This window comes from Triturus cristatus, chromosome 1_2 (assembly GCF_964204655.1).
Source record: "Triturus cristatus chromosome 1_2, aTriCri1.1, whole genome shotgun sequence".
NCBI classification, from domain to species: domain Eukaryota; kingdom Metazoa; phylum Chordata; class Amphibia; order Caudata; family Salamandridae; genus Triturus; species Triturus cristatus.
In genome coordinates, this window is record NC_140580.1 from 1,002,625,846 (window position 1) to 1,002,652,618 (window position 26,773).

Here is a 26,773-nt window from a genome sequence, read left to right on the forward strand (position 1 = left end):
TCCATAGGATTAATATTGTTGTTAGAACTCATTGTACTTTTCTTACATAGACTCTATCATACTTTAGTTCGAACTTGCACAGTCTTCTGCCAAACATTTTTCCGAATACTCATGTGGATAATGGAAAACCCCTTCTAAAATCAAGATGGAAGTGTGGTGAGCTGCGTGTTTCTTCTCTGCCTGGGACAGCAGCAGAATGTTGCTGTGCATGGCCTTCTAGAATCCCTTTGATGAGTCTGGCGATGTGATGGGAAATGTGGCATGTGGGGTCAGTGTTGGAGACCCGCCGAGGCTGCACTGACGCTGGGCTCACAATACGACTTGCTTAAAACAGGGTCTGTCTAAGCGTCGCAGCACGAAGGGACCAGCCTGCTGCCGTGCCTTTGGGTTACTAGTAGTGAGTATGCCCCAAAATCACCACCCCCTTGCTGCCCCCGCGTCCTTTAGCCCAGTGGACTCGACAGACCTCCGTGGGTGGGAAGGGAGGCAGATTTGAACTGGAGAGCGGCAGACTGGGCCAGCTGGTGCTGAAGTGACTCCTTGCCGGAGGAGTGGGACCTGTTTGCCCCTAATAAAGTAATTTGGTCCTGGAGTGCAGTAGGCATCTGCTTCCGATAAATATCAGGCACTGGCAGCGAATTTGTGCTTGGGTACTTAGCCCTGATAAAGAAGCTTCAGGTGATTACACCTGGAGAATGGACTTTGCAGGGAATGATGTGAACCTGGTGCCCTTAATTGGAGACGGACATAGGGACCTATTATCCTTGGCTGGTAGTGAGGAATAAAATGGGAGATATCTGGCGTGGTTGTTTTCCCTCGGCATCTACTGTAAGAGTCCTTCACTGTGAGCGGGGGCACCTGGGCAGATCGTTGCAGGCTGTACTGTAAGACTTTGAGCCAGCCGGCAGGAGCTCCATGTTATGTCCCCCTCACAATTTCAACTCTGTTTTGCAGTGACTCCCCCACCCACCCTTCTTTTTTTTTCCTTTTTGCAAGGCAAGTGCAATAAGGGTTGTTGAACTTCTTGGGGACTTATTGGTATCTGTTTTGCTCCTGGTTGGGCTTTTGTTGCCATAGCTCCATGTTCAACACAGGGTGAAGTTAACATTGCAAGTATTTTGTGTGGAGTGAGATCTATTTGGGGGAGTGATTCACTTGGGCTAATGGAGCGGCTCTGTATCAGTTCTCCTGGTGCATCTAAAAGCAAGAAAGAAGCCTCTGTAAATGAAGTGCTTCCCAAGTTTGAGCCCAAAAAGTTGTTTCACAGTTGTGGTCAGCCTCTGGGGGAATGCAGGGCGTGTGGGCGGAGTGTCGGACCACAAGCTCCCTGGTACATGCTCTTTTATGAAGGAACAGTGACAAGGTATTATAGAGGATATCGCTTGCCTTCTCAAGGACGTTGCTAAGAACTTGCAATAAATCAAACCGGATGTGACGTATTGGGCCACAGGGTGAGGTTGCTGAAACGAATGAAAGATGTGAAGAAATAGGAATTAGAAGCTCTGGGACAAGGACTCTTTATATTAATGGACCAGAACATCGATGTGCAATCCTATCTGGACGATTTGGAAAACCAGTCTTGCTATCACAACATCAGAATAAGAGGACCACCATTGACTGTAGAGGAAGGAGATCTTGAAGCATAAATAAAGAGAACTTATTTATACATATGATGCCTGGTCAAGCCGAGAATTATATTGTATGGGATCAAACACAGGTAACAGGACTCCTGTCACGCAGAGATGGCAACTCATCATGTATCTTGACCTGGATGCACTACTTCCAACATAAAGAGACTAATATGTTAGCTGCTCAAATGTCTGGTTGAAGGGCATGTCATCATCAGCCTCTCCATGATCACCCAGAGGAGAATAGAATTCAAGCTAATTACTTCCTTTTTGAGAAATAAGGGGGTCAAATACTAGTCGGGTCATCCCCTCAGAAGAACTTTTTCTTGAAGAACCCCTCGCCAATTCTGCTCCCTGTCAGCAGCACAGATAATATTCAGCTTGGAGATCTCAGAAGGGGAGATGCAGTTCCCCCTGACGGGGTCGCATTGAGCCTAGATCCTCTAGATGATGCACTATCCCACATAGGATGACTACGGTAAGGCCAATAGCCGATGAGGATGTTATCACACCGGAAAGGAGAGCAATGATCACACGGCTTCGGGAGACTAACTCGCTGCCAGCTACACAGCAGACATGAAAACCCCACAACAAAAGTGTAAAGAACAGTGAGGCTGGCTTTGGCTTTGGCGGGGGTCATGACCCTGTGATAACAGGATTGCTCGTTTTGCTTTCATGACATCTGGGCCCAGGCAGTGTGGGGCACCGCTTATATTAACATGATGTGATGAGTTAAAGACTGTTGCTATTACTTACATTGAAGAATAGTTAACTCGCCTGGACAATATTTATGTGTGGTGTTTTCAGTGTTATGTTTGTATGGAGAACTTTGGGATGGGGTTTGTTTTGCTGGAGGTTCACTAAATAGTACAATGGATGATTCAATAAAGATCTTAGTGTGATTGTGTGAAGGTAGGCCATAATATCCCAGCCAAGAGACTCACTGAGATCTCCTTTTTGCAAGAATCCCAATAGTTACTGTGCCAATATCTTTGTTTTGATCGCAAAAAGAGAGATGGCCATACTTCTGTCATCTACTTTCACATGGGAGGTTAAGGAGACAGTTGTGGATCTTAATGAAAGTTTTAACTATTAAATTGGCCATAGGAGAGTATACATTTACAATAGCTTCATTCTTGTGCCCAGTGAAGGCAGAATAGATTTTTTAGATCAACTCTGGCCCTGATTGTACAGTCTCAGAATAGGATTCTGTTAATAGGTGGAGGCTTGAACACATACACAGAGAATTGGCGTGTGGTTCCTACTAATACATAACATCTGTGCGTTTAGATATCAGAAACTAAGGGATTGGTGTCCAGGCTGATTCCAGACACCCCCGAAGGATGTGTTAGCCTTTAGACCAGCTAGCTCACAGTGCCACCATGAGCCCCCTAACCTTACCAAGGAGCGAATCGTTTCTATCAACTATCGAACATGACAAACCTTGATCCTTCAGAGATTGTGGCAACAGTACAGTAATTTTCGCTCAGTCACTCGTGCTCACTTGGTCCAAGAGAGGTACACAGAATAAACGATGGGAATGTTTTCAATAAGGATTTATTGAACCATAGTCATTCTAGAATAAAACATATGTGCTGCGATAACCAGTAGACCGAAACAGATGTATAAGATTACAAGCACCGACAGAGTAAATAAAAGTTAGAATTCTGCCATGGTGCTAAAACAGTAAATATATGCGTGCATATCGATACATGGTAGTAATCGAGCGCACTCCTACAAACTCTGTCTAAGTGTACCTAGCATGTATGTAGGTGTAAAGCAGAGAGTCCCCTAGGAAAGAGCCAACCCCATTGCCTGATGGGAGAGAATGAAGGACCCCGTCTTGGTCTCGAGCTGGACACCCCACAAGGGATGTCGGACCACTGCGTGCGGGAGCTTCCGCAGGCCGGAACCTCGGCATCTAGTGTCGGTGTGAAAGCTTCTCCTCTGGTTGCCCAGTGAAGATGTGGTTCTTTTATACCCAAAAAGTACCCTCAGGGATTGTACCTAGATGTGTAATGGTACTGTGGATCTGTTGGTCAAGGATGACAATAGCGGTGATATTTGCAGAAGTTGGCAACCCTGATGTGCATGTCCTGGGCAGGGGATTAAGATATGATACTAAGAATCCTCATGCTTAATATATTAGGCTAGTTTTTGAAGAAAACCACACAACATTTATTCGGCACATAACTAGGTAAAAGTTCAGCGCTAGAACCGTTATGTAGAGTAAGGTAGGACGAATGTAGGTAAAAGGTTGTGCAGCTACCTAGACGTATATTGAGGTACCTTGGGGCTCATAACAGAAAAACATGGACAGGTTCACTCTGAGTTTGGGTCACACAGTTGATTTTTCACAGGGGATTAAAACCTGGCTTCAGATCATAGTTTTTTCAGATATACAGAGAGTCATGCACTTAGCAGAGTGAGAACTTACGTTCTTCTCGTCAGTACACCAGACTATGCTAGACTGGACTGTTTTCTGTCTCTCCCCTTTTAGCCCAAAAAATTGTGGAGGCTGAGTTAGAAGTTAGGTCAGTCTCTGATCTTGCGTCAATACATGTAGTTTTTCAGGTCCCTAGGTTGGAGATGAGGGAAAGGATATGGTGACTGCAGAAAAACCTGTTGCTTATAAGAATAATGTTGCAAAATTTCACGGGCCCTTGAAATGTTCCTCAATGAATATTATAGGGACGATGTTAATATTAATGCACTACAGGGTACACTTTCCTCTTTCAGCTCACCTTAATAAGGATAGGAAAGAAAAGAGAGAAGTGCTTGAGGCTCATAGTAAAAAAAAAAAAAAAAAAAAAAAAAAAAAAATTGGAAGAGGTCCAGAAACGAACAGGATCAAAGCAGATTTGACACTAACTTGAAGTAGCCCTTATGCAGCCTAAACAACTGGATACAGACGGAGCCAAATAAACTCTGCTCCGAGTTAAGCAGGCTTACTACAAAGGGGGAACTGGGACGTGAAGCTCCTAGTATCTAAATTTTAGGGGCTAAATGAAACTAGAAAGGGTTTCTTCAAATAAGACTGGCAGTTGGCTCTGTCCACTAAAGCTACACAAATCCGGCAAGCATTTAAAGTTTTTTTTTGCAACAGATGCAGTAAGAGTAATGCTAGTGACACCTCTGTCACATGCTTGACCGATGCCCAGATAGCGGCATTGGACAAGCCTACTGAATTGGCAGAAGTGATAGCCGGCATCTCTAAACTACAACCACATAAACTACAACCACATAAAAATCCAGGACCAGATGGGGTCACAGCCATATTTTGTAAAACTTTCTGTTCCATTGTAGCCCCAATTTTTACACACTAATATAATTCTTTTGGTGAAGCCACCCTACTAGTTGACTCTGAGGGAGGGCACAGTCTGAGTGTTTTCAAAACCTTTTAAACACCCAATGCTATCCTCTCCCTTTGGACGGACATCCCTAGTGAACACAGATGTAAATCTTTTTACGGGGATATTGGCTGGAAAATTGAGCCCATATAAGCAGGGTGTTATTGATCTTTCTGGGTAGGAATGCTTTGGTTAGCACCAAACAAATTCTTATCATAGTGACTAATGTTAGGAGGAGTAGGAAGGTTGCCCTGTTTCTGTCAGTTGATGCTGAAAAGGCCTTTGACAGTGTACACTGGCTATTTCCATGTTAAGTCTTGGAAACATTTGGCTTTGGCCTTAGATGTTTGACTGGAATAGCCAGTAGCTCCATGAGCCTGTGGCCATGGACTTTGTGAATGGGAAGGTGACTGACTTGTTTGGATTTGAAAGAGGCACGAGACAGGGATTCCCAATGTCTCTTCTTTTGTTTGCCTTACATATGGAGCAGCTGACAAGTAAAATTAGAGCTCGGCGAGATACTAAAGAGATTCATCTAGGTAAAGACCAATATAAAAACTGTTTATATGCTGATGACCTTGACCCCCAGGCTCTCATTACCACCATTTTAAGACCAGCTTAAAAGATTTGGTCTCACCTCCGGGTATAAAATTAATTTATAGATATCTCCGCTCCTGAACCTGTTTACCCCAGTTGATCAGGAGATCAATATGCAGTCAAAAATTCCCATAGCCTGAGAAATGCATTACTTACTTGGAGTTAAAATATTTCCTTCTTTAGACAATACCTCGCGTGTAAACTATACTGAGCTATGCTTCCTTAAGTCAGAACTGCAGAGGTGGAATACAGTGGTGTCTCATGGCTTGGGACAATCGGTGCTGTGAAAATAATGGCTTTGCCAAACATTTTCTACTCAGCGCATACCTTTACTCCTGTTTACCAACGAAAGGAGCCCTAAGGTAACCTAAAATATATAACTGTAGTTTGGGAGAGAAGAAGGCAAGACTAGTTGCACGCACGATGGTCAAGCAGACTGTGGAGAGGGGTCTGGGTTTCCCCATATACTAAACCACCATCACACAGCACAATTGTGATATATGGTTAAGTGGAGTAAGAAGGAGAACGAAAAGGCCTGATGTTTCATGTGGTAACCAATGAGGATCACGTTTGAAAAGTTGCCTTGCTACCCAAAAATATAGGTCAAGGCGTTTGTACTCTTCCCTGGTTTTAAGTGCTTCTTTATCCTTTGGGGATTTGATATCGACTAAAAAGGGGCACTCCTACTATCCGTCCTGCCTTGATGTTCAATATCTCATTGATCAGACGTCCAGTGTATATCATTTTAGGGGTGGCTGATCATTTTCATTCCCTTTCACATCATTGAGTAGCTGCCAGATTCGTGTATTGCTGTGTGCAGCCAAACAAGTGATTCTTGGGCTGTGGGGCAAAGAGCATGCAGCTTGGTAGAGAGCATGGCTTCACTTCATATGTGCTGCTGGAGACAGGTCAAGACTGATTTGCATATCGCTTAGTCAAAACTGGGGTGGCGTAGTGTGAGAACGTGGCTCTGTATATACTGTTCCCAAATAGGTACAGTGTGTGCAGAGTCCACAGTCCCCAAAGGTTTGGCAGAGCTTAAAGATAGATATAACCTTACTCTCTAAAGTGGTAGCTTGGTCGAGCAGTAAGGCAGTATCAGTGGACAGTGTAAAGCATTTTGTTGTACACACTCAGTCAGCAAATGGTTTCACACACTCAATAACTGAATTCTAGGCCAATGGTTTATATATAAAAAATATATGCTTGTTTTATTTTAGAACCAACAATAGGTATTAAAATATACTTTCTCAGAATGAGATGCTTTAGGTAAATACTTTTGCAATATGCAATTGGCTTTTGTAGATAATTACAAGTTGTTGCAATAGGCAACACAATTTTAAACACAATAATGCATTGAGTTCAATGGAAGTTTCAAGTTATTTGCAATAGATTACTCTCAGGATTACTTTTGTAATTCCAGGACTGGATCCTAGATTCAGTCCTGGGACAGTTCTTAGAAACAAGTGATACAAGTCGACTTAGTAACTGCTAGGATTTTTAGGCAATATTTTGCTATTTTAAAAGTTGACACTTAAAGAAATTTCATAGAAAACAGTCAATGATTCCCTATGGAAGAAATTGCAAGTTGCAGGTATAGTATGTTCTCGTTACTTTTGTAATCCAGTACTGGGTGCCTAGACTCAGTACTGGGACCTCTTGGCACGATTTTTAAAGAATATTTAAAGTTTGCAAAAATCGACGAAGAAAATTAGTTGTGAATATTTTTCAGGGTCAATGCTGGGCAGCAAGATCCAGCACTGGGATCTCTCCTAAAAGCAGGTGAGCATTTTCGTTTTCGTTACTCGGCTGATTTTTGGTGAATATTTTAAGATTTAGAAACTCCACACTAAGAAGAAATTTCAGAAGAAACCAGTCAATGTTACCCTATGGAGAAAATTGAGTTATCGGCTTTTGGGTAAGTACTCGACTGGCAGAGTTAAGGTTCTGGGCACAGACTCGGGGGTCTCCCAGGGTCAGGTAGGTACAGTTGTTACACCCTCAGCGGTGCAGGGGCAGCCGGGTGCAGAGTGAGCTAGGCCGATTGTTATCCTATGAGAGGCAGGGGGGCCTTCGTTGGTGGCTGCTGACTAGCAGGCCACGCGGCTGTGGGAGCTGGGCTCTTGGTCACTTGCTCAGGGCAAATGGGGAAGTAGATAGGTGTAGAGGTTACACTGCCAGGGCCACTCGGGCGGCTGGGTGCAGGGTGCTTTTGAGCCTTCGGGCGCTCAATTGATTTCAATGGCAAAGCTCCGGTTTGGAAAAAGGCTGCAAGCTCGGGGACGAAGATTCTTCAGGTGTCACCACCACTTCGAGAGGTAAGTTGGGTAGTTGGAGGATAGGTAGGTACCCAGGAGTTGGACACAGGGGGCCGCAGGGTGCCGGGTGCAGGGGTGCCTTTTGGTGTCGGGAAATATTACCCTCTGTTGATCGCGGTTGGGGGGGGTACCTGGTTCTGAGGCTGCAGGCGTCGCCAGGAGCGTCGAGGGAAGTCTTTGGGTACCGGACTCGGGGTCACAGTCGCCGGGGGTCGTCCTCGTGGTCTTTGTTCACTCCGGCACAGGCCAGGCTTGGCGGGTGCAGAGTGTGCAGGGTTCGCGGTTCCGGGCTGATGCCAGGGATTAGAAGCTGATTTTGAGTAGAGCCTCTACTCATGGGAGTCACAGGTGCTTAGAGCCAAAAGGTAGCCAGGTCCTCCGGGGTTTGTGAGGTTGCTGGCCACAAGAGGTGCCTGGTTGTAGCAGGGTCGAGGGTCGACAGGCCGGTAGGGCTGGGGCCAAAGCAGTTGGTGTCTTCCTCTTCTTAGCAGCTGCAGGGCAGGTCTTCTTTCTTCTTGCTCTTCTTTGTATTTTGGAATCTGGGGAAGGAAGGTTCAGGGTGCCCCTAAATACTAGATTTAGGGGCGTTACAGGTAGGTAAAGGGCAGGAACCAATGAGTCCCTGTCCTGGGGTGGGTACACTCCCTATTCTGCCACACTCCTGTGGGAGGGGGGCAGTAGCCTAGTCCTGATTGGGTAGGGCCTCCCATCTTCAAGCTGGCGAGTGCCCGGAGATGTGCTTCACCTTGCCTCCCCCACCTGAGGGGTGGGGTTGGCAGGCTGGCACATCCCCTGTCCTTATTTGGGGTTTCCGGCCAGGCTTCCCGCCAGAGTGGGGGTTGCAAGTGGCCTGGGGTAGCTCACAGAGGCGGCATGCCTTTGAAGCTTACCCCTGTCCATCCTGGGGGAGGAGACCTAGCACCTCGCCCAGGATGTGCATTGTTGCAGGCCCAGAAGAGCAGGAGCTCTCCTACCCAGGGGTCCAGCAACATGTCTGCTGTGTGGCAGCCTCAGACCAGACGTGGATTGTAGGTTAGGTTTCAGGGGGCATCTCTAAGATGCCCTCTGTGGTGCTTGGTACATTAAATCCCTCACTGGCATCAGTGCGGGTTTAATGTGCTGAGAATTTTGATACCAAACTTCTCAGTCTTCAGTGTTGCCATTATGGTGCTGTGGAGTTCGTGTTTGATGAGTTCTCAGCACCATGTACTCTTAAATGGCAGCACTGCACTTACAGGGCCCAGGAATGGACCTGGGTACTGTAGGGGCACAGGGCTCACGCTCCTGTGCCCACACCACTGGCATAGGGCACCCAGCTAGAGGGGTGGCTGATGTATGCCAGGGCAGTGTAGGTGGTGGGCGTGGCACACAGGGATGTGTGCCCTGTCGACTCTTTGTTTTGTCTTGTACCCAGACACTCAACCTGCAAGGGCAGTGTGTGTGTGTTAGGGTACAGGGCCTCTTAAGGGTGGCACAATGAGTGCTGCAGCCCTCAGAGGCCTTCCCTGGGTACTTAGGCCCTGTATACTTAGGGTACCATTTACCAGGGGCTGACATGTGGCCAGGGTTTGCCAATTTGGGTTTGAGGTTTTTGTTTAGGGAAGGAACATAGGCCCTGGGCACCATTGGCACCAGTCCAAGGCACACTCGGTCAAAGTACATTCAGCAATTCAGCAAAAAGTGGGGGCATACCATGCAAGAAAGATGGTACTTTCTCACACGTAGTGAGCAAAAGAACAATGGGTTTAACCCAGATCTTTTGACTAGGAGTGAATGTTTGATTCATTCTGCATTCCGTCCATCGTTTATTATCACAGCACTTTTCACCTCATATGGGAAGTGATGGGTATGGAAAGATATCAATGATGTTGACCAAAAGAGGTGAACAATTTGATCAAATGTGGAATCCAGGCTTGTCCTTCTTAGCATCCCAATTTAAAGAAAGCCTTGTTATAGGAAGCTGGCTCTTTATATGATATATCAAAAAGAGGTATATAGTGCAAAGAGTCCAAGTATTCCCCTGCTAGTCGACCGCGGCTTGCTCTAGCAATCTTAAGATGCTCTTCTAGGGAGTAGTGTGTTCGAGCAGCCGTAGGCTTATCAGAGAGGAGTGTTCGATATCTGCAAATACACACAATACTTAATAAATGATGCACATGACCCAATAAGGACATCCACACCAATTTCTAAAAATAACACGCATTTTTATATATATTTAGGTTTTTTAGTAGAAATACTTTCGCATTTAAAAAGTCAACCGTGCATTTTGCAGAAGCTGCAATGTTATCCTACGGGAGGAAGAACAAGTATGGCATTCAGGTACAATACAGCAACGTACAGGACCATCCTTCTGGTCTGAAGGTGAGTGGTGGACAAGATCCAAGGCAGCACTAACAAGACACCACCAGCGTCACTAGGGCAGCTGGGTGCATGGGTGCAAAACAGCGTTGGGTGCCCAGTGTTAGTCTATGGTGATCTGTCTTCATGTAACAAGGCTTCAGGGTTTGACTGGGAGGCCAGGGTGGGGTGGTTGAGGCTCAGACCTCTTGATGCTCCGGTACATGGGGCACCTTTGGTCCTCTTTTCCATGGGCCAGGGGCAACGGGTGCAGAGGTGTCGTTAGGCATTGGGTTTTCCTTAGCGGTAGCAGTCACAATAGAGGGGGGCTGCAAACAGAGGCTGCAAGCGACCGTGGGGAGTTCATAAGGGGTTAAATCACTGTGTATTCTGTCTCTGGAGGGCTGGCGGACCACGCTGGCACAGTTGTCCCACTTCAACTCTGGCTTGGAGCGACAAGTGCACTGGTGTCTTTAGGTGTTAGGTTTTCGCAGTTTTGAAGTCCTCTCAGGTCTCTTTGGGTCCCTGCAGGATGCTGCTTCAATTCCTAAGCCTCCCATCACAAAGTTGGCACACTCCCGAAAATTGGTGTCCACTTCAGGTTAAGCCACCTTAGGGGGTGGTACTAGCTTGGGGGTGGGTACGCCTACCTGACTAATTTTCCTGCCTGTCCAGGTGCTAAAGGGCTCTGGACAAAGGGGGCCTGCTTCCTCTCCTGTGAGGGAAGCCAGATTTGTATTTCAACGGAGGTGGCTTCTTTGAAGCGCGCTGGCCTGGGAGCACTAATCACTAGGTCATCCTGTGGGAGAGGGTGTGAACACCCTCTTCCTGAACAGGCTTTGTTTCTGGCCTCCGGAGAGCAAAGGCCCTCACCCTTGAGGGTCAGAAACTGGCCTTTGGCGGCAGGCTGGCAAAAACCAGTCAGCCAACACACCAGTGGCTGTAGGTTTTAAGGAGACGCCTCTTAGGTGCCCTGTTGGTGCATGTATTAATAAATCCAGCAATTGAATCCGTGTGGATTTATCACTACGAGATGTTTGATACGAAAGATCCCTATTTTCAGTGAAGCCATCATGTAGCTGGGGAACTCGTTTTCACCAGTGACAGCACATGTTTTAAAATGGCTTCCCTCTTCACTTGCACTGGCAGTAATGGAACTGACCAGAACAGGGGCATATCTGCTTATGCAGATATGCCCTCACATGTAGTATAAGGCTCCCTGACTATATGGGTGACTTTCAAATACTACATGCAGCATTAGGGGTCATGGCACACAGGAATGTGCGCCATATCGTTTTTTCACTTTTGTCTGCACCGAAACACGCAGCCTGCAGTGGCAGTCTTGCATCTGTTTGGTGAGGGGTCTCTTAGGGTGGCACAATTCATGCTGCAGCCCTTGGGGACCCTTCTTTATTACCTCAGGCCCTAAGTACCAGGGTTACCATTTACTATGAACTTACAGAGAGTGCTAAAGGTATTGCCAATTGGGGCAAACAATTGTACAGTTTTGGGAAACAAAACTGGCACTGGGGACTTGGTTAGCAGGAACACAATGCACTTCCAGTCAAAATCACATCAAATACCAGGCAAAAAGTGGGAGTGGCCGTGTCAAAAAGGGGCACTTTCACACTCACACATGTCCCAAGTACTTGAGTGTTTTGAATCACCAAATCACTTTGAGGGTTAAAACTTAATCTGGAGGCTTGGCCGAGTTTTATGTTCTTATCACCAATAAGATCATAGACGTGTTGGACTGTACTTTTTTTTAATTCGGACTAGAGCCAATAGATGGCAATTGTTTTGTGGGAATGGTGGGGTTATTTACTGTTGGGTGCTTTGTTTTTCTTAATTGTTTGAATTATCTCTTCTCCTCTTCTTGAAGGGAGTCAGTGGTGGTCTCGAAGGACAGCAGTTAATGATGATATATAATGGCTTATCTGGCCCCACTGGAAAATGCATGTAGACGGATGTATGTGAATCCTTATAAATCCAATAAGCAGAGTCGATCCTAAAATGTTTTTTCACTCTGCAAAATATTCCAGTCCTCTCAAATTGGCATGTTCTGTGTCGAATGTGCAAGTAGTATAGATGTGAGAGACACAGTTGGCATAGGATTACAAGAATTTGTACGGTGAGTAATTCGTTGTTATTTTCCAATGGCCATGATGCACACACACATTTTGAACAGCGGCATAAGTTCAACATTTCAGCTGCAAAAATAGGAAAACTGGATCAGTCACTGGTAAGTTGGAAGGGCCTGAGAAAAACGGAGAGAATGTAGCCTTACGGCTAGAGCGGTAGACCTTGGACCTGGGGAACTAGGTTTGAGTCTCGGCAACGTCAACATCCTGTGATTCTGGGCAAATCACTTAATCTCCCCGTGCCTAACAAAAAAAAAATGAATGTGTTCATCTGTAACTAAACTGGTACTCATGTAAAGCGCTCTGATACCCGATGTCTCTGGTCTACTGCGAGCTATAAAAAAAAATCTTTTGCCTTCATGCACCCTAGTTAGTTAAACTTAGCACAACTTCTCCATTTAAAATAAAATGTAGGCAGAGTGTAACGTGTGAAGGCTTCTGCATATTGAAAGCAATGCTTGACATACCCAGGCCTTCTTTTATATTAGTTGTTCATCAAAACTCTGAGTCAGTCTTCTCAATTTTATAATTGTCATCCAAAAGCTTTTTGTGCTGCATGCTAGAATTGATTTGTTTTGTTACTGTTTTTAAAAAGTTTGATTTTTATATTGGTCTTTTGGTTTGATCTGCTTGTTGATTCATGGTTCCCATTCATCAACCCTGTGGATTTAAAGTATAGGCTGCTGCTTTTAGCTTCCTGCATGGTTGTTGGATCCGGCCTGACATGCTGGTTACATTAATTAGAGTTGTGTTCTTCAAATTATTAATGAGCCGATGTGTCTCACTGCGTGCAACGCACTTTCCTTCCTCTGTAGTTCACATGGTGTTTAGATGCTTGCATCCGAGAGAAGTTTGTTGATAATAAAAGAGCCCGAGAGCTGCAAGGATTCCTGGACGGAGTGAAAAAAGGGCAAGAGCAGATGCTGGGGTGAGGACCAACCAAGTTTTAAAACTTCTCTTTCATGCTATCAGTGTATGTGGTATGTATGTATGCATGTGGTTTGTTTACCATTTCGGTAACACACTCTGATTGTGACCTCAAGGAAGTGTCTTTCAATGTTACTAAGAAAGAAGAGGAGATGCAAGGATAATTTATTTGTTTTTAAGTTCAAGAAAGCTTTATTGAGTAATACAAAGGTGTCAATACGAAGTATATCTTAATAACCTCATAATAAAATATCCAGCATAAACGTATTTATAAGAATACGAAACAGACTCATAAATGACAATAAAAAGATGTAAATAACATCTACAATCTAAGGACTTGTGAAATATAAGAAACAAAGTAGGAACATTCAGGGGATCAGGGAGGTTTGGGAACTTCTTGTTGTAATGGATGTGGCTGAGAAAACCTTTGAGCACTTACATCAAGAAACCTTGTAACAGGTGACCATAAGTCCCAACGTTTCGTCGCCATTGTTAAAGGATAAACAAAAGCAGTATCTAACCTGTGGTTGTGGCAAACATTATACTACCAAGCTCTATAAGAAATGTTTGTAAAGTCTTTCCAGTTTATAGTAATTTGCTGAAAAGCGACAGCTAATAACAGGTCTATAATTTTTACATTAAACATCATGTTTTCCCACACATGCGAGAGGCTCCCCAAGAAGACATTGGTAAAGGAAAAAGGAAACTTAGTATCAAAAATTAAATTGATTTGAGTCTAAACTTGTTTCCAAAAATTGCAAACAAAATCACAAAAAAACAGCAAGTGAAATAAATCGGCTTTTGGAGATAAACATGTCCAACATACATCGGAAACATTTGAAAAACTTTTGCTTAAAACATATGGTAATAATAAAAGTCTATTATAAGCAAAGAACAGTGTTTGCGTTAATTTTGATGTTCTAGAAGATTTACGTAATTTAATCCATAGGTTCCTCCATAAAGGGATAGGCCAAGAGGTTTGAAAATCATGCTCCCATGCTACTTCAATTGTGGATTTCTGCCTGGTGATAGTTGTGCGTTGTAGAAAATTATAGATAGTGGAAGCTTTGGATGGATGTTGTAAAATGGTATACAAGTGTGAGATGGAGTCAGCGTTATCCGGCACAGCAGGGGCGTTGGATAGTTGAGTGTAAGTGGTCATTACGGCTTCTTTTAAAAGACTATATTTAGCAATAAATGAAGTGGGCAAATTAAATATTTGGCTGAGGGAAGAGAAGGGTAGAAAAACTGATTGGGAAAATAACTGGTGGACCCAAAGTAATCCTTTTTGTCTCCAAGTTTTCCAGTAAAACGTTTTATTACGAATAAGTAGGTTCTTATTGTGCCAAATAGTAGAATTAAGAAAGGAGTCTATAGTGTGACGTTGAGGAGGAGATGATGGCCTGAGAAGTTTAGAAGTAAACTTAATTATGGGGGTGGAGAGGGACTGTAGTTTATTTGAAAAGGATAGATATTCTTGGAAGGAAAAGGGAGATAAGAAGAAATTTTCAACTAAAGTCCACAAGGGGCGATCATCCGTAGGCTCAAGCAGCCAAAAGGATGCCTGGCGCAGGAGGAATGCTTTCTGATATGTTCTAAAATCTGGAAAATTTACTCCGCATTCGTCCTTAGGGCGCATTAGCTTGTGCAAAGACATTCTAGGTTTTTTGTTAGTCCATAAGAAGGAGGAAAGAATTGAGTTGATTTTATTTAATAGTTTAGCAGGAATCGGGATTGGTATATTAGATAAAGTGTATAGAACTATGGGCGTCAACATCATTTTAATAGTGTCCAAGCGCCCCCACCATGAAAGGTAAAGGGGATGCCATTTAGTGGTGAAGTCTACAAGCTTTTGAATACACTTATTCAAACATAAACCTACCGTATCAGAAATGCTAGGGGTGATATAAAGTCCTAGATATTTAATATAATTAGAGCTCCATGTGAAATTAGAGGCCCTATAGTTCGGTTTGAAAGTGTATTTAGTTAAGGGCAAAACTTTGCATTTGTCATTATTCAGCTTATAGCCACAAATAAGGGAACACTGCTGGACTTCAGTTAAAAAGGCAGGAATCGATTCATTTGGATCAGATATGAAAAGCTAAATGTCATCAGCGGAAGCTGCAAGTTTAATATGAAAGTTGGTCGTCTTAAAGCCATGTATATGTGAGTTCTGGCAAAGTTTGGAGAGGAACGGTTCTAAAGCCAAGTTAAACAAAAAGGGAGATAGGGGGCATCCTTGGCGGACTCCTCTACCTAAATTAAAAAAAGAGGAGATTAAACCATTAGCGCAAACTGCAGCTCGGGGATTGGAATAAAGGAGAGAGATCAGAGAAATGAAATTAGGACCAAAGCCAAACCATTTAAGAGTATGAAACAGGTAAAACCACTCAACCCTATGAAATGCTTTTTCCGCGTCTAAAGCGATTGCAGCCAGGGAGTGCTGCAGACGGGAAGACTTGGACAGGACGTTAAAAAGAAGTCGGGTATTATCTGTAATGAAACGACGATTAACAAAGCCAGACTGTTCTTTTCCCAATAAATTTGGTAGGTAGGAGTCCAGTCTAAGAGCTAATGCTTTTGAGAAAATGTTGTAATCAATGTTGACCAGTGAAATGGGCCTATAATTTTTACAGAACTTAGAGTCTTTACCATCCTTAGGAATAAGGCAGATGTGAGCTTCTAAAAAGGATCCAGAGGACTCGTTGGAAGAGATGAAGAAATCTATTAAAAGATGCAACTTAGGTAAAAGAATTTTGGAAAAGTGCAGGTAGAATTCTACAGTGAAGCCATCTGGACCCGGTGCTTTACCTTTTTTGAGAAGTTTTAGTGCAGACAGTAATTCCTGATTTGTGATATCTGACTCTAAGGAGGACAGGTCTAGAGAGGAAAGGTGAGGTTTTGGTATGTTCGAGAAGAAATGGGATAAGGATTGTTTAGTGGGCTGTGTTTCAGATGAATACAGCGATTTGTAAAAGAGAGAAAATTCACTTAAATTTTAAGTTCAAGTTAGTATCATATATCGATTCTATATTTAATTTGTTCTGCCTAATCTTTAAGTAATTAGCCAGTATTTTGCCGGCTTTATTCTTACCACCATAGAACTTTGCACTGGATTTTAACAAGTATAATGAGGCTTCATCAGTCGACTTTTTCTTAAATTGCATCTTAGCGTTTATAAGAGCTGTGAGGCCATCCTTTGAGTGTGAAGTATGATATGAGTGCTCTAACTTCTTGATGGTTTGAAGAAGATTTTTAGTCTGTAGACGGCTAGACCTACGATGTTTAGCAACAAAACCGATAATTAAGTCTCTCGCTGAAGCCTTGTAAGCATCCCATATGGTTGAAAATGGGATATTTTCTGTATGATTCAATTCAAAATATTCGTTAGAAAAATTAGTAAAAGAAGTGGTAAAATGGGGTTTTAGAAGAAGAGCGTTCTTGAATCGCCATCTTTTAGGGAGCAAGGATTTAGGCAAAATATCAATACCAACTGAAACAGGAGCATGGTCTGAAATTAAAATAGGACCAATATCTGCATATGTTAGTGTTTATGATATGTGGTGGGAAACAAAAATGTAATCAATTCTGGACTGAGTATGGTGGGTAGGGGAGTAAAAAGTATATTCCCTGGTAGTTGGATTGCACAACCGCCATGCATCTAGAAGTTTGTGTTGGCTTATTGCATGAATGAAGGATTTATGCGGTTTGTTAGGAACAAATGGAAATCTAGAATTTCTGTCTATAAAAGGGTCAAAAACCTGATTACAGTCACCGCTTAATAAAAAATTGTCTTCCATTGAGTGTGCAATCAGTTTGGCTAATGTGGACCAAAAAGAAGGTTCACCAGATGTCGAGGCATTAACATTAAGAAGAGAAACCGGAACATCTTTTAATAACAGTTTGACAGATACCCATCTACCGTCGCTGTCCGATTCTTGGGACTGAAGTGAAAGTGGAAGTGACTTGCGACAAAGTATCATTACGCTATTGCATTTCCCATCTCCTGGAGATGAGAAGACATTCCCTACCCACCCTCTTTTTAATTTTGAAGATTCAGCATCTGTGAGATGAGTCTCTTGTAGAAACACCAAGTCAGCATTTAGTTTAGCTAAGTGAGTAAGGACTCTGTCTTTTGATAGGCGAGTTTAGACCCCTAACATTCCATGAAATCAGTTTCAATGACATGAGTAATCAAAAATAAAATACAGCAAATACTCTAGGGGAGACAACTGATATGTTCCAACATCATTGTGGATTATTGAGAAAGAATAACGAGAATAAAAAAAAAAGATCAGAAAGGTAAATAGGAAAGAGATGTGAGGTATTGAGAATATTGACCAAAAGAAAAAAGATAAAATTGATAAAATGTAAAGCATGAAAGTGATGAGAAGATGAGACATATGTAAGAAGGAGAAAGAAGAAGAAGAGAAAAAAAAATGCTGGATAATGAATTGAAAAGAGAAGAGTGTAGAGGTAAGAAAGAGAAGAACAAAAAAATAAAGTGGATGATAATATATAGGACACCATAAGTAGAAGAAAAGAAAGAGATCATGTGCGAAACATGACAAAAAACAAAAGACAAAACGAAAAATATACTTACAGTGAGGGAGAAAAAGAGTGGGGAGAAGTGGGACCACATGGAGCAGATGAGACATCCACGAAGGACCGAACCGGACCTTGGAGGGGACACGCCAAGACAAAAATCTGGCGATTAAAAACAAAAAGAAGTGAGATGAAGAGGTTAACCCTGATTTATATGGTAAGCATAAACAAAACAAAAAACTTGCAGTGCTACATAGTAATAACTAGGATGTGACTAAAATGTAGTAACATATAGTGGCAAAAATATGATAAACAACATGAGAAAAGACAATCCAAATAACAGACTGAAATAATTAAGTTCCATGTGAGGAAGATGATCCTGAAGAATCCATGGAATCTGTGCTGTGCGCATTAATGAGACTTCGTAGACGTACTGGATCATAATATGAAATGGTATTATTATTGTAGGTTACTTTGAACAAGCATGGGTGGAATAGGCCGTATCTGGCGCCCATTGACCGAAGAGTCGGTCTCATATCGAGAAAGGCCTTACGTCTTGACGCAGTAGCCCAGGAGTAATCCTGTGCAAAAAATATTGTGGCACCAGACCAGGTGATCTTCTGGCGGGCCCTAGCAGCAGTTAGAACTTCTAACAAATCTGTATACTCCAAGAAATATTAGATAACTTCTCTTGGCTTCTGTATAGACATTGCGCTGTTGGGAGCACGGCCGAGCCTGTGAGCACGTTGTATGTTCAGCCTAGTGTCTTCTGGCAAATGAAGAATCTCAGGCAGGAATGACTGGAAGAGGGCGACCGGATCTGAACCTTCGAGCCCCTCTGCTAAATTGTATATGCGTAGATTATTCCTCCTGCTTCGGTTTTCAAGGTCCTCAACCTGTTTTTGAAGAGTTGACACTTGAGACTTTAGAGAGGTAACGCAAGACGTGGTATCCTGTAAAGAGGAGACGCTCTGTTCCACAGTTGAGAGTCTAGCATCAAGTTGCGACCAATTGTCGGATAGAGATTGTAACTTTGTGTTTGTTTCCTCCATGAACGGCCTAAGGGCCCTGATTTCCTGTAATAGAAGTTCCATAGTAGATTTTGGTGGAGATAGGGGGGGTCTTTTTTTAACCTTTTCGTATTAGATTTCCCTGCAGGTGGTTGCGTAGAATCCATATCCGTGCCGCACTGGTCCGACGTAAGTAGACCCAGACTCTCCAAGTCAGATAATGCTGAGAAGACTTTAGAGTTTTTGATAAAAATGTGTTTAGGTTTTGAAATAGCAGAGCTAGCACCTTTTGTTCTTCCCATGTAGGATGAAATCCCTTAGACCGCACTACAAAGTATGCAGCTAAGTTGTTTGAGGATACACTGTGAGGCAGATTGAAACAGAGCCAAGAAGCGAGAGAGCATCCCTCCACAAAAGAACGATTCCTACACAATTGCTCAAAGTAATTTAGGTAAGCCACTACGGCTCTGTTAGATACTGCAGAAGTGGCACTAAAATACAAGTGAAAGAAAGAAAGGCGCTTGGAACCACGCCACCCCAACCTCTGTAAAGAGGTGAGGTAAAACTGGACCTCTGCGTCACCCCCAGACTTGCACCTGAATATTAAAGGATTAAGACACACAACAATGTGACCTTGTGGACAAGATAGCTCTCGTGGTAGGCATCGGCCGACAAAATGGCGCCCGCAGTGAAGAGCTACCAGCCTACACCACCCAGAATAAATCTTTAAACTATGCGCTATGTAGGGTTTGGTTACCTCTCTGCTCATTACATCTGCACAGAATGCCTTTGAAAACAAATACAAGCAGAGCATTTAATGTGTCATATGTTACTTCCCAATGTTACCCTCTCTCTGGGCAGTCCATTAAAAATCTCTGTTCTGCCAGCATTTGAACAGTCCGAGGTGCTGAGACTTGAAGGGCACTGTGCTGCAAGGCAAAAGACCATCTGCTATCAGGTGTCACTTGACTGAAGAGGTAGTGCCACATAAACAGTCAAACTTCAAATTCACTTTCTATGAGGTTAGGTTATTTTCCTCTTCTCAAACGTTCATATTTATTGCTGCAAAAACTGAGAAGTGACTTTCAGTTTTATAACTCAGGAAATCTTGTGGCAATATACTGTGTAGCGATAAGCGGCAGGCTCCGGTTGACAAAATGGCGGCCGCCGCCTCATAGAAGAGCGCGGCCGCGTTACCTTCTGAAAGTTGCTGAATGCCGCCGCTTGTGTTCGTGAAGCATTCCCCGTTTACAGCAACGTCCGTTCATGGCGCAGCTCGGCCAGAAAGCGACCTGCTGGGCATGCTGTGAGCGCATTTCCTCCGGGTCGGGAGCTTCAATGGAGCGCCGCCATCTCCGCCGGCCACCAAGCCACGCCCCGCCAATTCATTTGTTAAATATGTGCATGCATTAAGTATATCACTGTAAGAAGCTGTTTTTTATGTAATATATCAACAGTGGCGGCTGGTGACTTTTGAAAGTGGTTTATGTAATATATCAACAGTGGCGGCTGGTGACTTTTGAAAGTGGTAATACGCTAAAGTTCTTTCCAACATTCACACGAGAGAACTGAATGGCCCCAAGGTCTGAATTGCGCAAAGTAAAAGCAGAAAATCTGGTACCAATGCCGGCTTCTCCCTTGACCAAAGTGTGTGGTCCTAGGCAAATCTTTTGTTTTACAAAGCCTCTTTTTCTTCATTATCGCATTTACAGTACATTGAAATACAGGAGTTCAGGGTGTGCGCTGTACACATTTTTTTCTTGTGTTTGCTTAAATAGAATATGCTAATTCATGTGTAGTAATAATGTAGACCACATATACAGTGGCCATGACAAGTGACTTGCCTCTTTACAAATTGCATTGTCGCCAGAACAGAGGCAGGAATGTTTATAAGTTCATAAACTTCAACAAGTTATAGGATACGTATATATTTTTTTCATTTTGAAGAGAATTTATCATATTTTAACATAATATCTGCAGCATGTGTTTTTTTACATGCTAAACATTCTCATGCCTCAGATTGTGCAGGGGCTCTTAGAGCCAGGGCAAACCCTTGGCTCAGCTAGCTCTGTTGATTTGTTGACTCCTTGCTGTTACTAGGACCTCTTCTCTAGAGTCCCTCTCCACCTGTCTGACACCACTTGCACCCATACGCAGAAGGAGCAGGTGGTGCACGCTCTGACACACACACACACACACACACACACACCTGCAAAAGCTTCCGACGTGCCTGCCGATCCAGCTCATTTAGCAACCTTCACTTTGCAGCTCTTCAAAAAGCAAGATTTCAGTTACCTGCAATCCTCCTGTAACTAAGCTTCTATTCTGGAACTGATTCCGAGTTGAGAGCAGCAGTCCTTTAGCCTGTTTTACTTTTTTCTCCCTAGATTTGTTGGCTTTGACACAAGCTGAACGCAGTCACATTTCACTTCAAAGGAGAAACTCTGCACCTTAAAAGCAAACACCCTACTCTAAGGACAAACAAGGCTACGATTCGGGAACTGATTCTACGTTGCGAGGAGCAATCACTAGAGTCTAGCTTTGGTGGCTTTGAGACCCATGCAAGAGACAGTATGTGCTACAGTTCTCTGCCCTCCGCCGGCCTCAGCACAGCTGTGTAGCTCCGCGCTGCAGCTCCGAACTAAATGTATCTGAGCGAGTGACACACAATGGCAAAGAATACTTGTGTTTTCATGCAGGCTGCGTCCGCCACCGGGTTTTAAAGAAATCTCGAGCCGTCAAACAGAGAGGGGAAACCACAGAAAAATATAAGTGCAATTTGAAATACCTTTGCCTTAGACACGCTCCTTTTCTCGCCCGCAGCCTGTCTCTCAATATTTATTCCATCTGTTTTTCCCTCAGTGCGCCTGTCCGTTGGAACTGCAGCCTGTGCACGCACAGCCAACTAACCTATCCAATCTTGGGGCTGAGCCAGCTGTCATGCTTCGTCAGCACGAAAGAAGCGCTCGAATTGGTAGAGCAGGCTAACCCAGCACTCCTTTGAAGACTGGGGGCTTGTTTGTGCCATATGCTCGGCTGTTTAAAGCCGAAAACAGAAACCAGGGAAACCCTACTCACACGGAACCAGGGTACATATTGACTAAACAGAAACAATGGTTCCTGTGGGACAATATATGTGATAATAATACTTATGTGTGCAATCGCAATGTAAATAAGGGTTAAGTTGATGTCCAAAGGAGAAAAACCATATACAACTTAATATTTGGTACGAACAATAATTGTTTATGTAAATATAAAAAAGCAATTTTGTTACAACAGTGCATTGTGTCCCCAGTGAACATGGAACCTAGAGAAATTGGTGACATATTTTTGACATATACATTTGGTTTCCAGCAAATTATTAAAGTCGACCATCAAGAGAAATTTGTAGTAGAAACAGCGTCCTTATTTAATAACAGGCGCTGGTGAATGGTTTGCTTTGTTAGTGTCAACACTGGAAACCAAATGTATATGTCACAAATATGCGTACATAAGTATTATCACATACATTGTCCCACAGGAACAATTGCTTCTGTTTATACGGCTGTTTAAAGCAGCGCAGATTAGTGCAGTCAGTAGTGCGCATGTCGGACTGGCTGCCAATCCGACATGCGCACTTAATGCTTTTAGGCAACTCTATTTGCCCTGATCCTGCTGTCAGTCAGCAGGAATAGCCGCACCCACTCCCTCCCACTTATGCTGAAACAGCGGCACAGTCTTTCATGGTAATGTCATCAGGACCGGGATTTTAATAATTTACATTTGCTGCCTGTTGTGATTGCAGCTGACGGGGCGACGCGCCTCCGACCTAAGGGAGGAATCGCCCCTGTATATCAATAATCTGACAATCGTGTAAACGATCCCGGGGTTTTCCTATTAGTGGACTGGGCTTGCTGTGCAATCCCTAGGTGCTCTGCTAGGGTAAAGTGTGGTCAAGCAGCCTTAGGCTTAACACAGAGGGGTGTAAGATTCCTGCAAATACACACTATGATTAATATATGACAACACAACTCAAGAAGGAGATCCACACCAATTTATAAAAATGGCAAGTATCTTTATATATGTTTAGGCTTCAGAAAAAAATATTTCAGGTAAGAACATTTTTAGATATAAAGTCTTTTCACTTTAAAAAGTGAACACAGGGAAATTTCTGAGATCTACAATGTTATCCTATGGAAGGAAGAACAAGTGTTGCAGACAAGTACAGTACATCGACTCACATGACCAAGCTCCAGGTGTTAAGGTGAGTGGTGGGCAAAGTCCAAGGCATCACAAACAGAACACCACCAGCGGCACAAGGGCGGCCATGCGCAGAGTGCAAAACCTCTTCGGAAGCCCACTGTATTTCAATGGATATTGGTCACTGTGAAAAGAGTCTGCAGGCTCTGGCCAGGTGGCCAGTCGGGCTGAACTAGCAAGGGGTTTTAAGACTTGCGAAAGTCTGAGACGGTGCGGATACCTTTGATCCTCTTCACCAATGCCCAGGGGCGACGTTTGCAGCGGTGTTCTTAGGCATCGGGCTATTCCTTACCAGAGCAGTTACGGTTGAGGGGCGATAACATGATGGACTCAAGCTCTGGAGGGCTGGGGGACCTTGTCGACACTGGTGGCTCACTTTAACTCGGGCCAGAAGTGACTGGTGCTGTGATGACTTTGGGTGTAGGGTTTTGGCGATTCTGGAGGCATCAACTCTTCTCTTTTGGAGTTTCTTCAGAATAGGTCTTCTGTTCCCGGGAGGTATTGGTCTTTATCGAAGGCCGACAGCCCTCCCAAGGTTCTGGAGTCAACAGCTGCGGGACAAGTCGACTTTGGCACAGTTTTGGACAAGGGATGAGGACAGGCTGGCAAGGCTGATACCTGGTCAGCCGCTTCTTCTCTCCTCTTTTGCTTTTGCTGCTCTTCAGTGTCCTCTCTCTCTCCTTAGGTCCTCAGCATCTGCCTCTCTGCTGCCATGACCTCCCCTAATAACTGAATTTATGGGCATTCGGGGAGTGTAGGGCAGTAGCAAATGGGCTACTGACCCTTGGGGTCACTATTCCTCCTATATGACCACTTCCTGTGGGATTGGACATAACCCTGTCCCAGAATTCCTAGGTATCCCATTACAAAGATGGATTACTCAGAAATTTCGTGTCCATCTTGCAGTTAGCCCACCTTAGGGGTGGTACTAGCCTGAAGGTGGCATGCCTGCCTGACTAGCTAATTTTCCCGCCTATTATGGAACTTTATATGGAGGAATGCCGGCTTACTTTAAAGGCAGACCTTGCAACACTATTTGCAAGTCTTGATCGGGCAGACCAAAAAGTAGAGGTCCTACAGAAAAGACCATCCCTGCTCCTGCCTGAGAACTCCACTAGACTGGCTAGAGAAGCAGCACATCAAGATAACCTTAGTCCTATGGATAAAACACATTATGTTCGAGGCATATGAGCTGCAGATTGTACACTTAGCATAGATCGCCATCTGGTGTTGGGCCCGGATGTTTGCAGTTTGTTTTTGTTCTTTGGACAGTCTTTGGAAGTCACGAGTTCGGTGACTCCTCCTTCGGTCCGTACTGCGCATGGGCTTCGGCTCCATCCTCAGATTGTTTTTTTCCGCCATCGGGCTCGGATGTGATACTTCGTGCTCCGGCTTCGAACTTCTACGGTTCCAGCCTCGACGGAAAATCCTCGTTCTTCGAGTTTTCTTCATCCAATCTTCATCTCTCGAAGCGGCACTTTTCTCCATCCCGTACATCGGCACCGGCCTTCGGGCCCTCCTCGACTCCGGTCCCGGCCGATGGAAAGGACTCCGTTCAAAAAGTGCCCAAAATGTGGGTCTAAATTTCCCCACACAGACCTCCATCAGGTGTGTAACCTTTGCCTCTCTCCAGAACACGAGGCTAGAGACTGCCCCGCCTGCAAGTCTTTTCGATCTAAAAAGACCATCCGGGATCGAAGAGCTCGACGCACCATGGCGCACTCCTCGACCGCGGCTCCACCGGACATCTTCGGAGACGACGCCGAAGCTTCGGGGCAACTACACACCCAGCAGGAGGACGACGTCGTCCACGCTTCCGAGGCCGACGACTCCGACGTGGAGGACATCACACCGGCGCAGCGGGTCGTGAGTACTGTACCCCCTCCCACCCCCGCGCCCAAAACCAAAGACTCAGGTTACACCCTCGCCTGCAGACCTGGGCAAAACCAAGCACACAGCTTCTATCACCCCACCTTCGGGCCCGGTGTCGAAGCCTCAGAAGTCTCACGGCAGCTCGGGCTCGAGCCAGCCGACGCCTGGTGCCGAAAAACACCATTCGGCACCGAAGAAAGTGATACCCAGCTCGACTCCGAAGACACCGGTGCCGAAGCCTGGACTCTCGGTGCCGACCAAACACAAACACAAATCTGTCGGCACCGACGCTCCGGCGCCGAAAACTCCTTCGACGCCGGAAAAACCGGAGGCTCCAAAAAAGCATGGCGCACAGAAACCATCGAAGCCCCGGCTCTGAAACCATCGGCGCCAGCGGACGATTCGGCGCCACTGGCTCTGTTCACACCAGACCCTTTGCAAAAGACTCTATCTAAAGATCCAAAGACTGGGCTATTGACTTTAATTATCAAGAAAAGACGCCTTGACACTCCGGCTCCTCCTCCACCACCCAAACGGAAGGACTCTGCTACTTCTCCCCTCAGAGTGCCCTCCCCACTACCTCCTCCTCTGCCTCCTCCACCTCCTCCACCCCCTCCCCCTCCCAGGTCTCCGCCACCTTTACCTCATCACTCCCCGACCCCGTCCCCAGATCCGGATGACGGGGATCCGGATTATGACCCGGCGGATGCCCCAATGGACCCCACTCCACCGGGGACCCCAGACCCATGGGAAGACTACCACAACCCTGACATACCGGATATGCCTCAGGACGACCTATACCCATCCAGGTCGTCTCCTCCAGAGGACTCCTTAGGGTTTCATCACTTAGTGCAGAGAGCAGCACACTACCATGGTGTGGACATGCACAGCGAACCAGTGGAAGACGACTTCCTACTGGACACATTTGACATTCAGGACAAATCCACGTCTATCTTGCCCATGCTTAAAGGTGTCACCAAGCATGCTGCAGAGGTATTCAGAGACCCTGTCAGGGCCAGGGTACTGAACCCTAGAATAGAAAAAAAGTACAAGGCGGCACCCACAGACCCTGCATACATTAAGGGCCCTGCTCCCTTAGATTCCCTAGTTGTCTCCACAGCTAGAAAGCGGGCTAACTCCCAGTCCTCAGGAGAAGCCCCACCGCCAGACAAGGAATCGAAACTTTTAGACGCGTCTGGCAAACGCACCGCCTCCCAAGCTGCAAACATGTGGCGCATTGCAAATACACAAGCACTACTTGCGTGCTATGACAGAGCACACTACGACGAACTTGAGGCTCTTATGCAGCACCTCCCCGAAAAACACAAGCGCAAGGCTCGTGACCTGATACAGGAGGGTAAACTAATTACAAACACCTCCATTAAGTGTGCCCTCGATGCAGCCGACACTGCTTCTAGAGCCATAAATACCAGTGTCCTGCTTCGTCGTCATGCCTGGCTCAGGATCTCAGGGTTCAAGCCTGAAGTCCAGGCGTCCATACTAAATCACCCTTTTGACCAACAAACTCTCTTTGGGCCAAAGGTGGACGAAGCGTTGGAAAAGATGAAAAAGGACACAGACACAGCAAAGTCTATGGGGGCACTCCAAACACAGGCCCCTAAACGTTCCTTTCGACGCTCATCCTTTCGTGGCACAGGTAGAGGCTTCTCCACCGATAGCGCCTCTACCTCCTACAAGTCCCCTCCTCAAAATACCTTTTCAAAGGGCAACCAAAGGGGTGGTTACAGAGGCAACAACAATAAGGGCAGGGGCAAAACTAACACCACCCGTTCCGCAACCCCGCCCGCA

The 26,773-nt window shown here is 44.9% G+C and overlaps 1 protein-coding gene across 2 annotated transcripts in view; it reads left to right on the forward strand.

Moving 5' to 3' along the window:
* NELFB (negative elongation factor complex member B) overlaps window positions 1-26,773 on the forward strand; it is a 229,629-nt gene that overhangs the window by 131,057 nt on the left and 71,799 nt on the right. For both annotated transcript variants that reach the window (XM_085611440.1, XM_085611446.1), the window contains one exon: window positions 13,187-13,299. In XM_085611440.1, coding sequence (XP_085467566.1) covers window positions 13,187-13,299 — 113 coding nt within the window. The remainder of the gene's footprint in view (window positions 1-13,186; window positions 13,300-26,773) is intronic.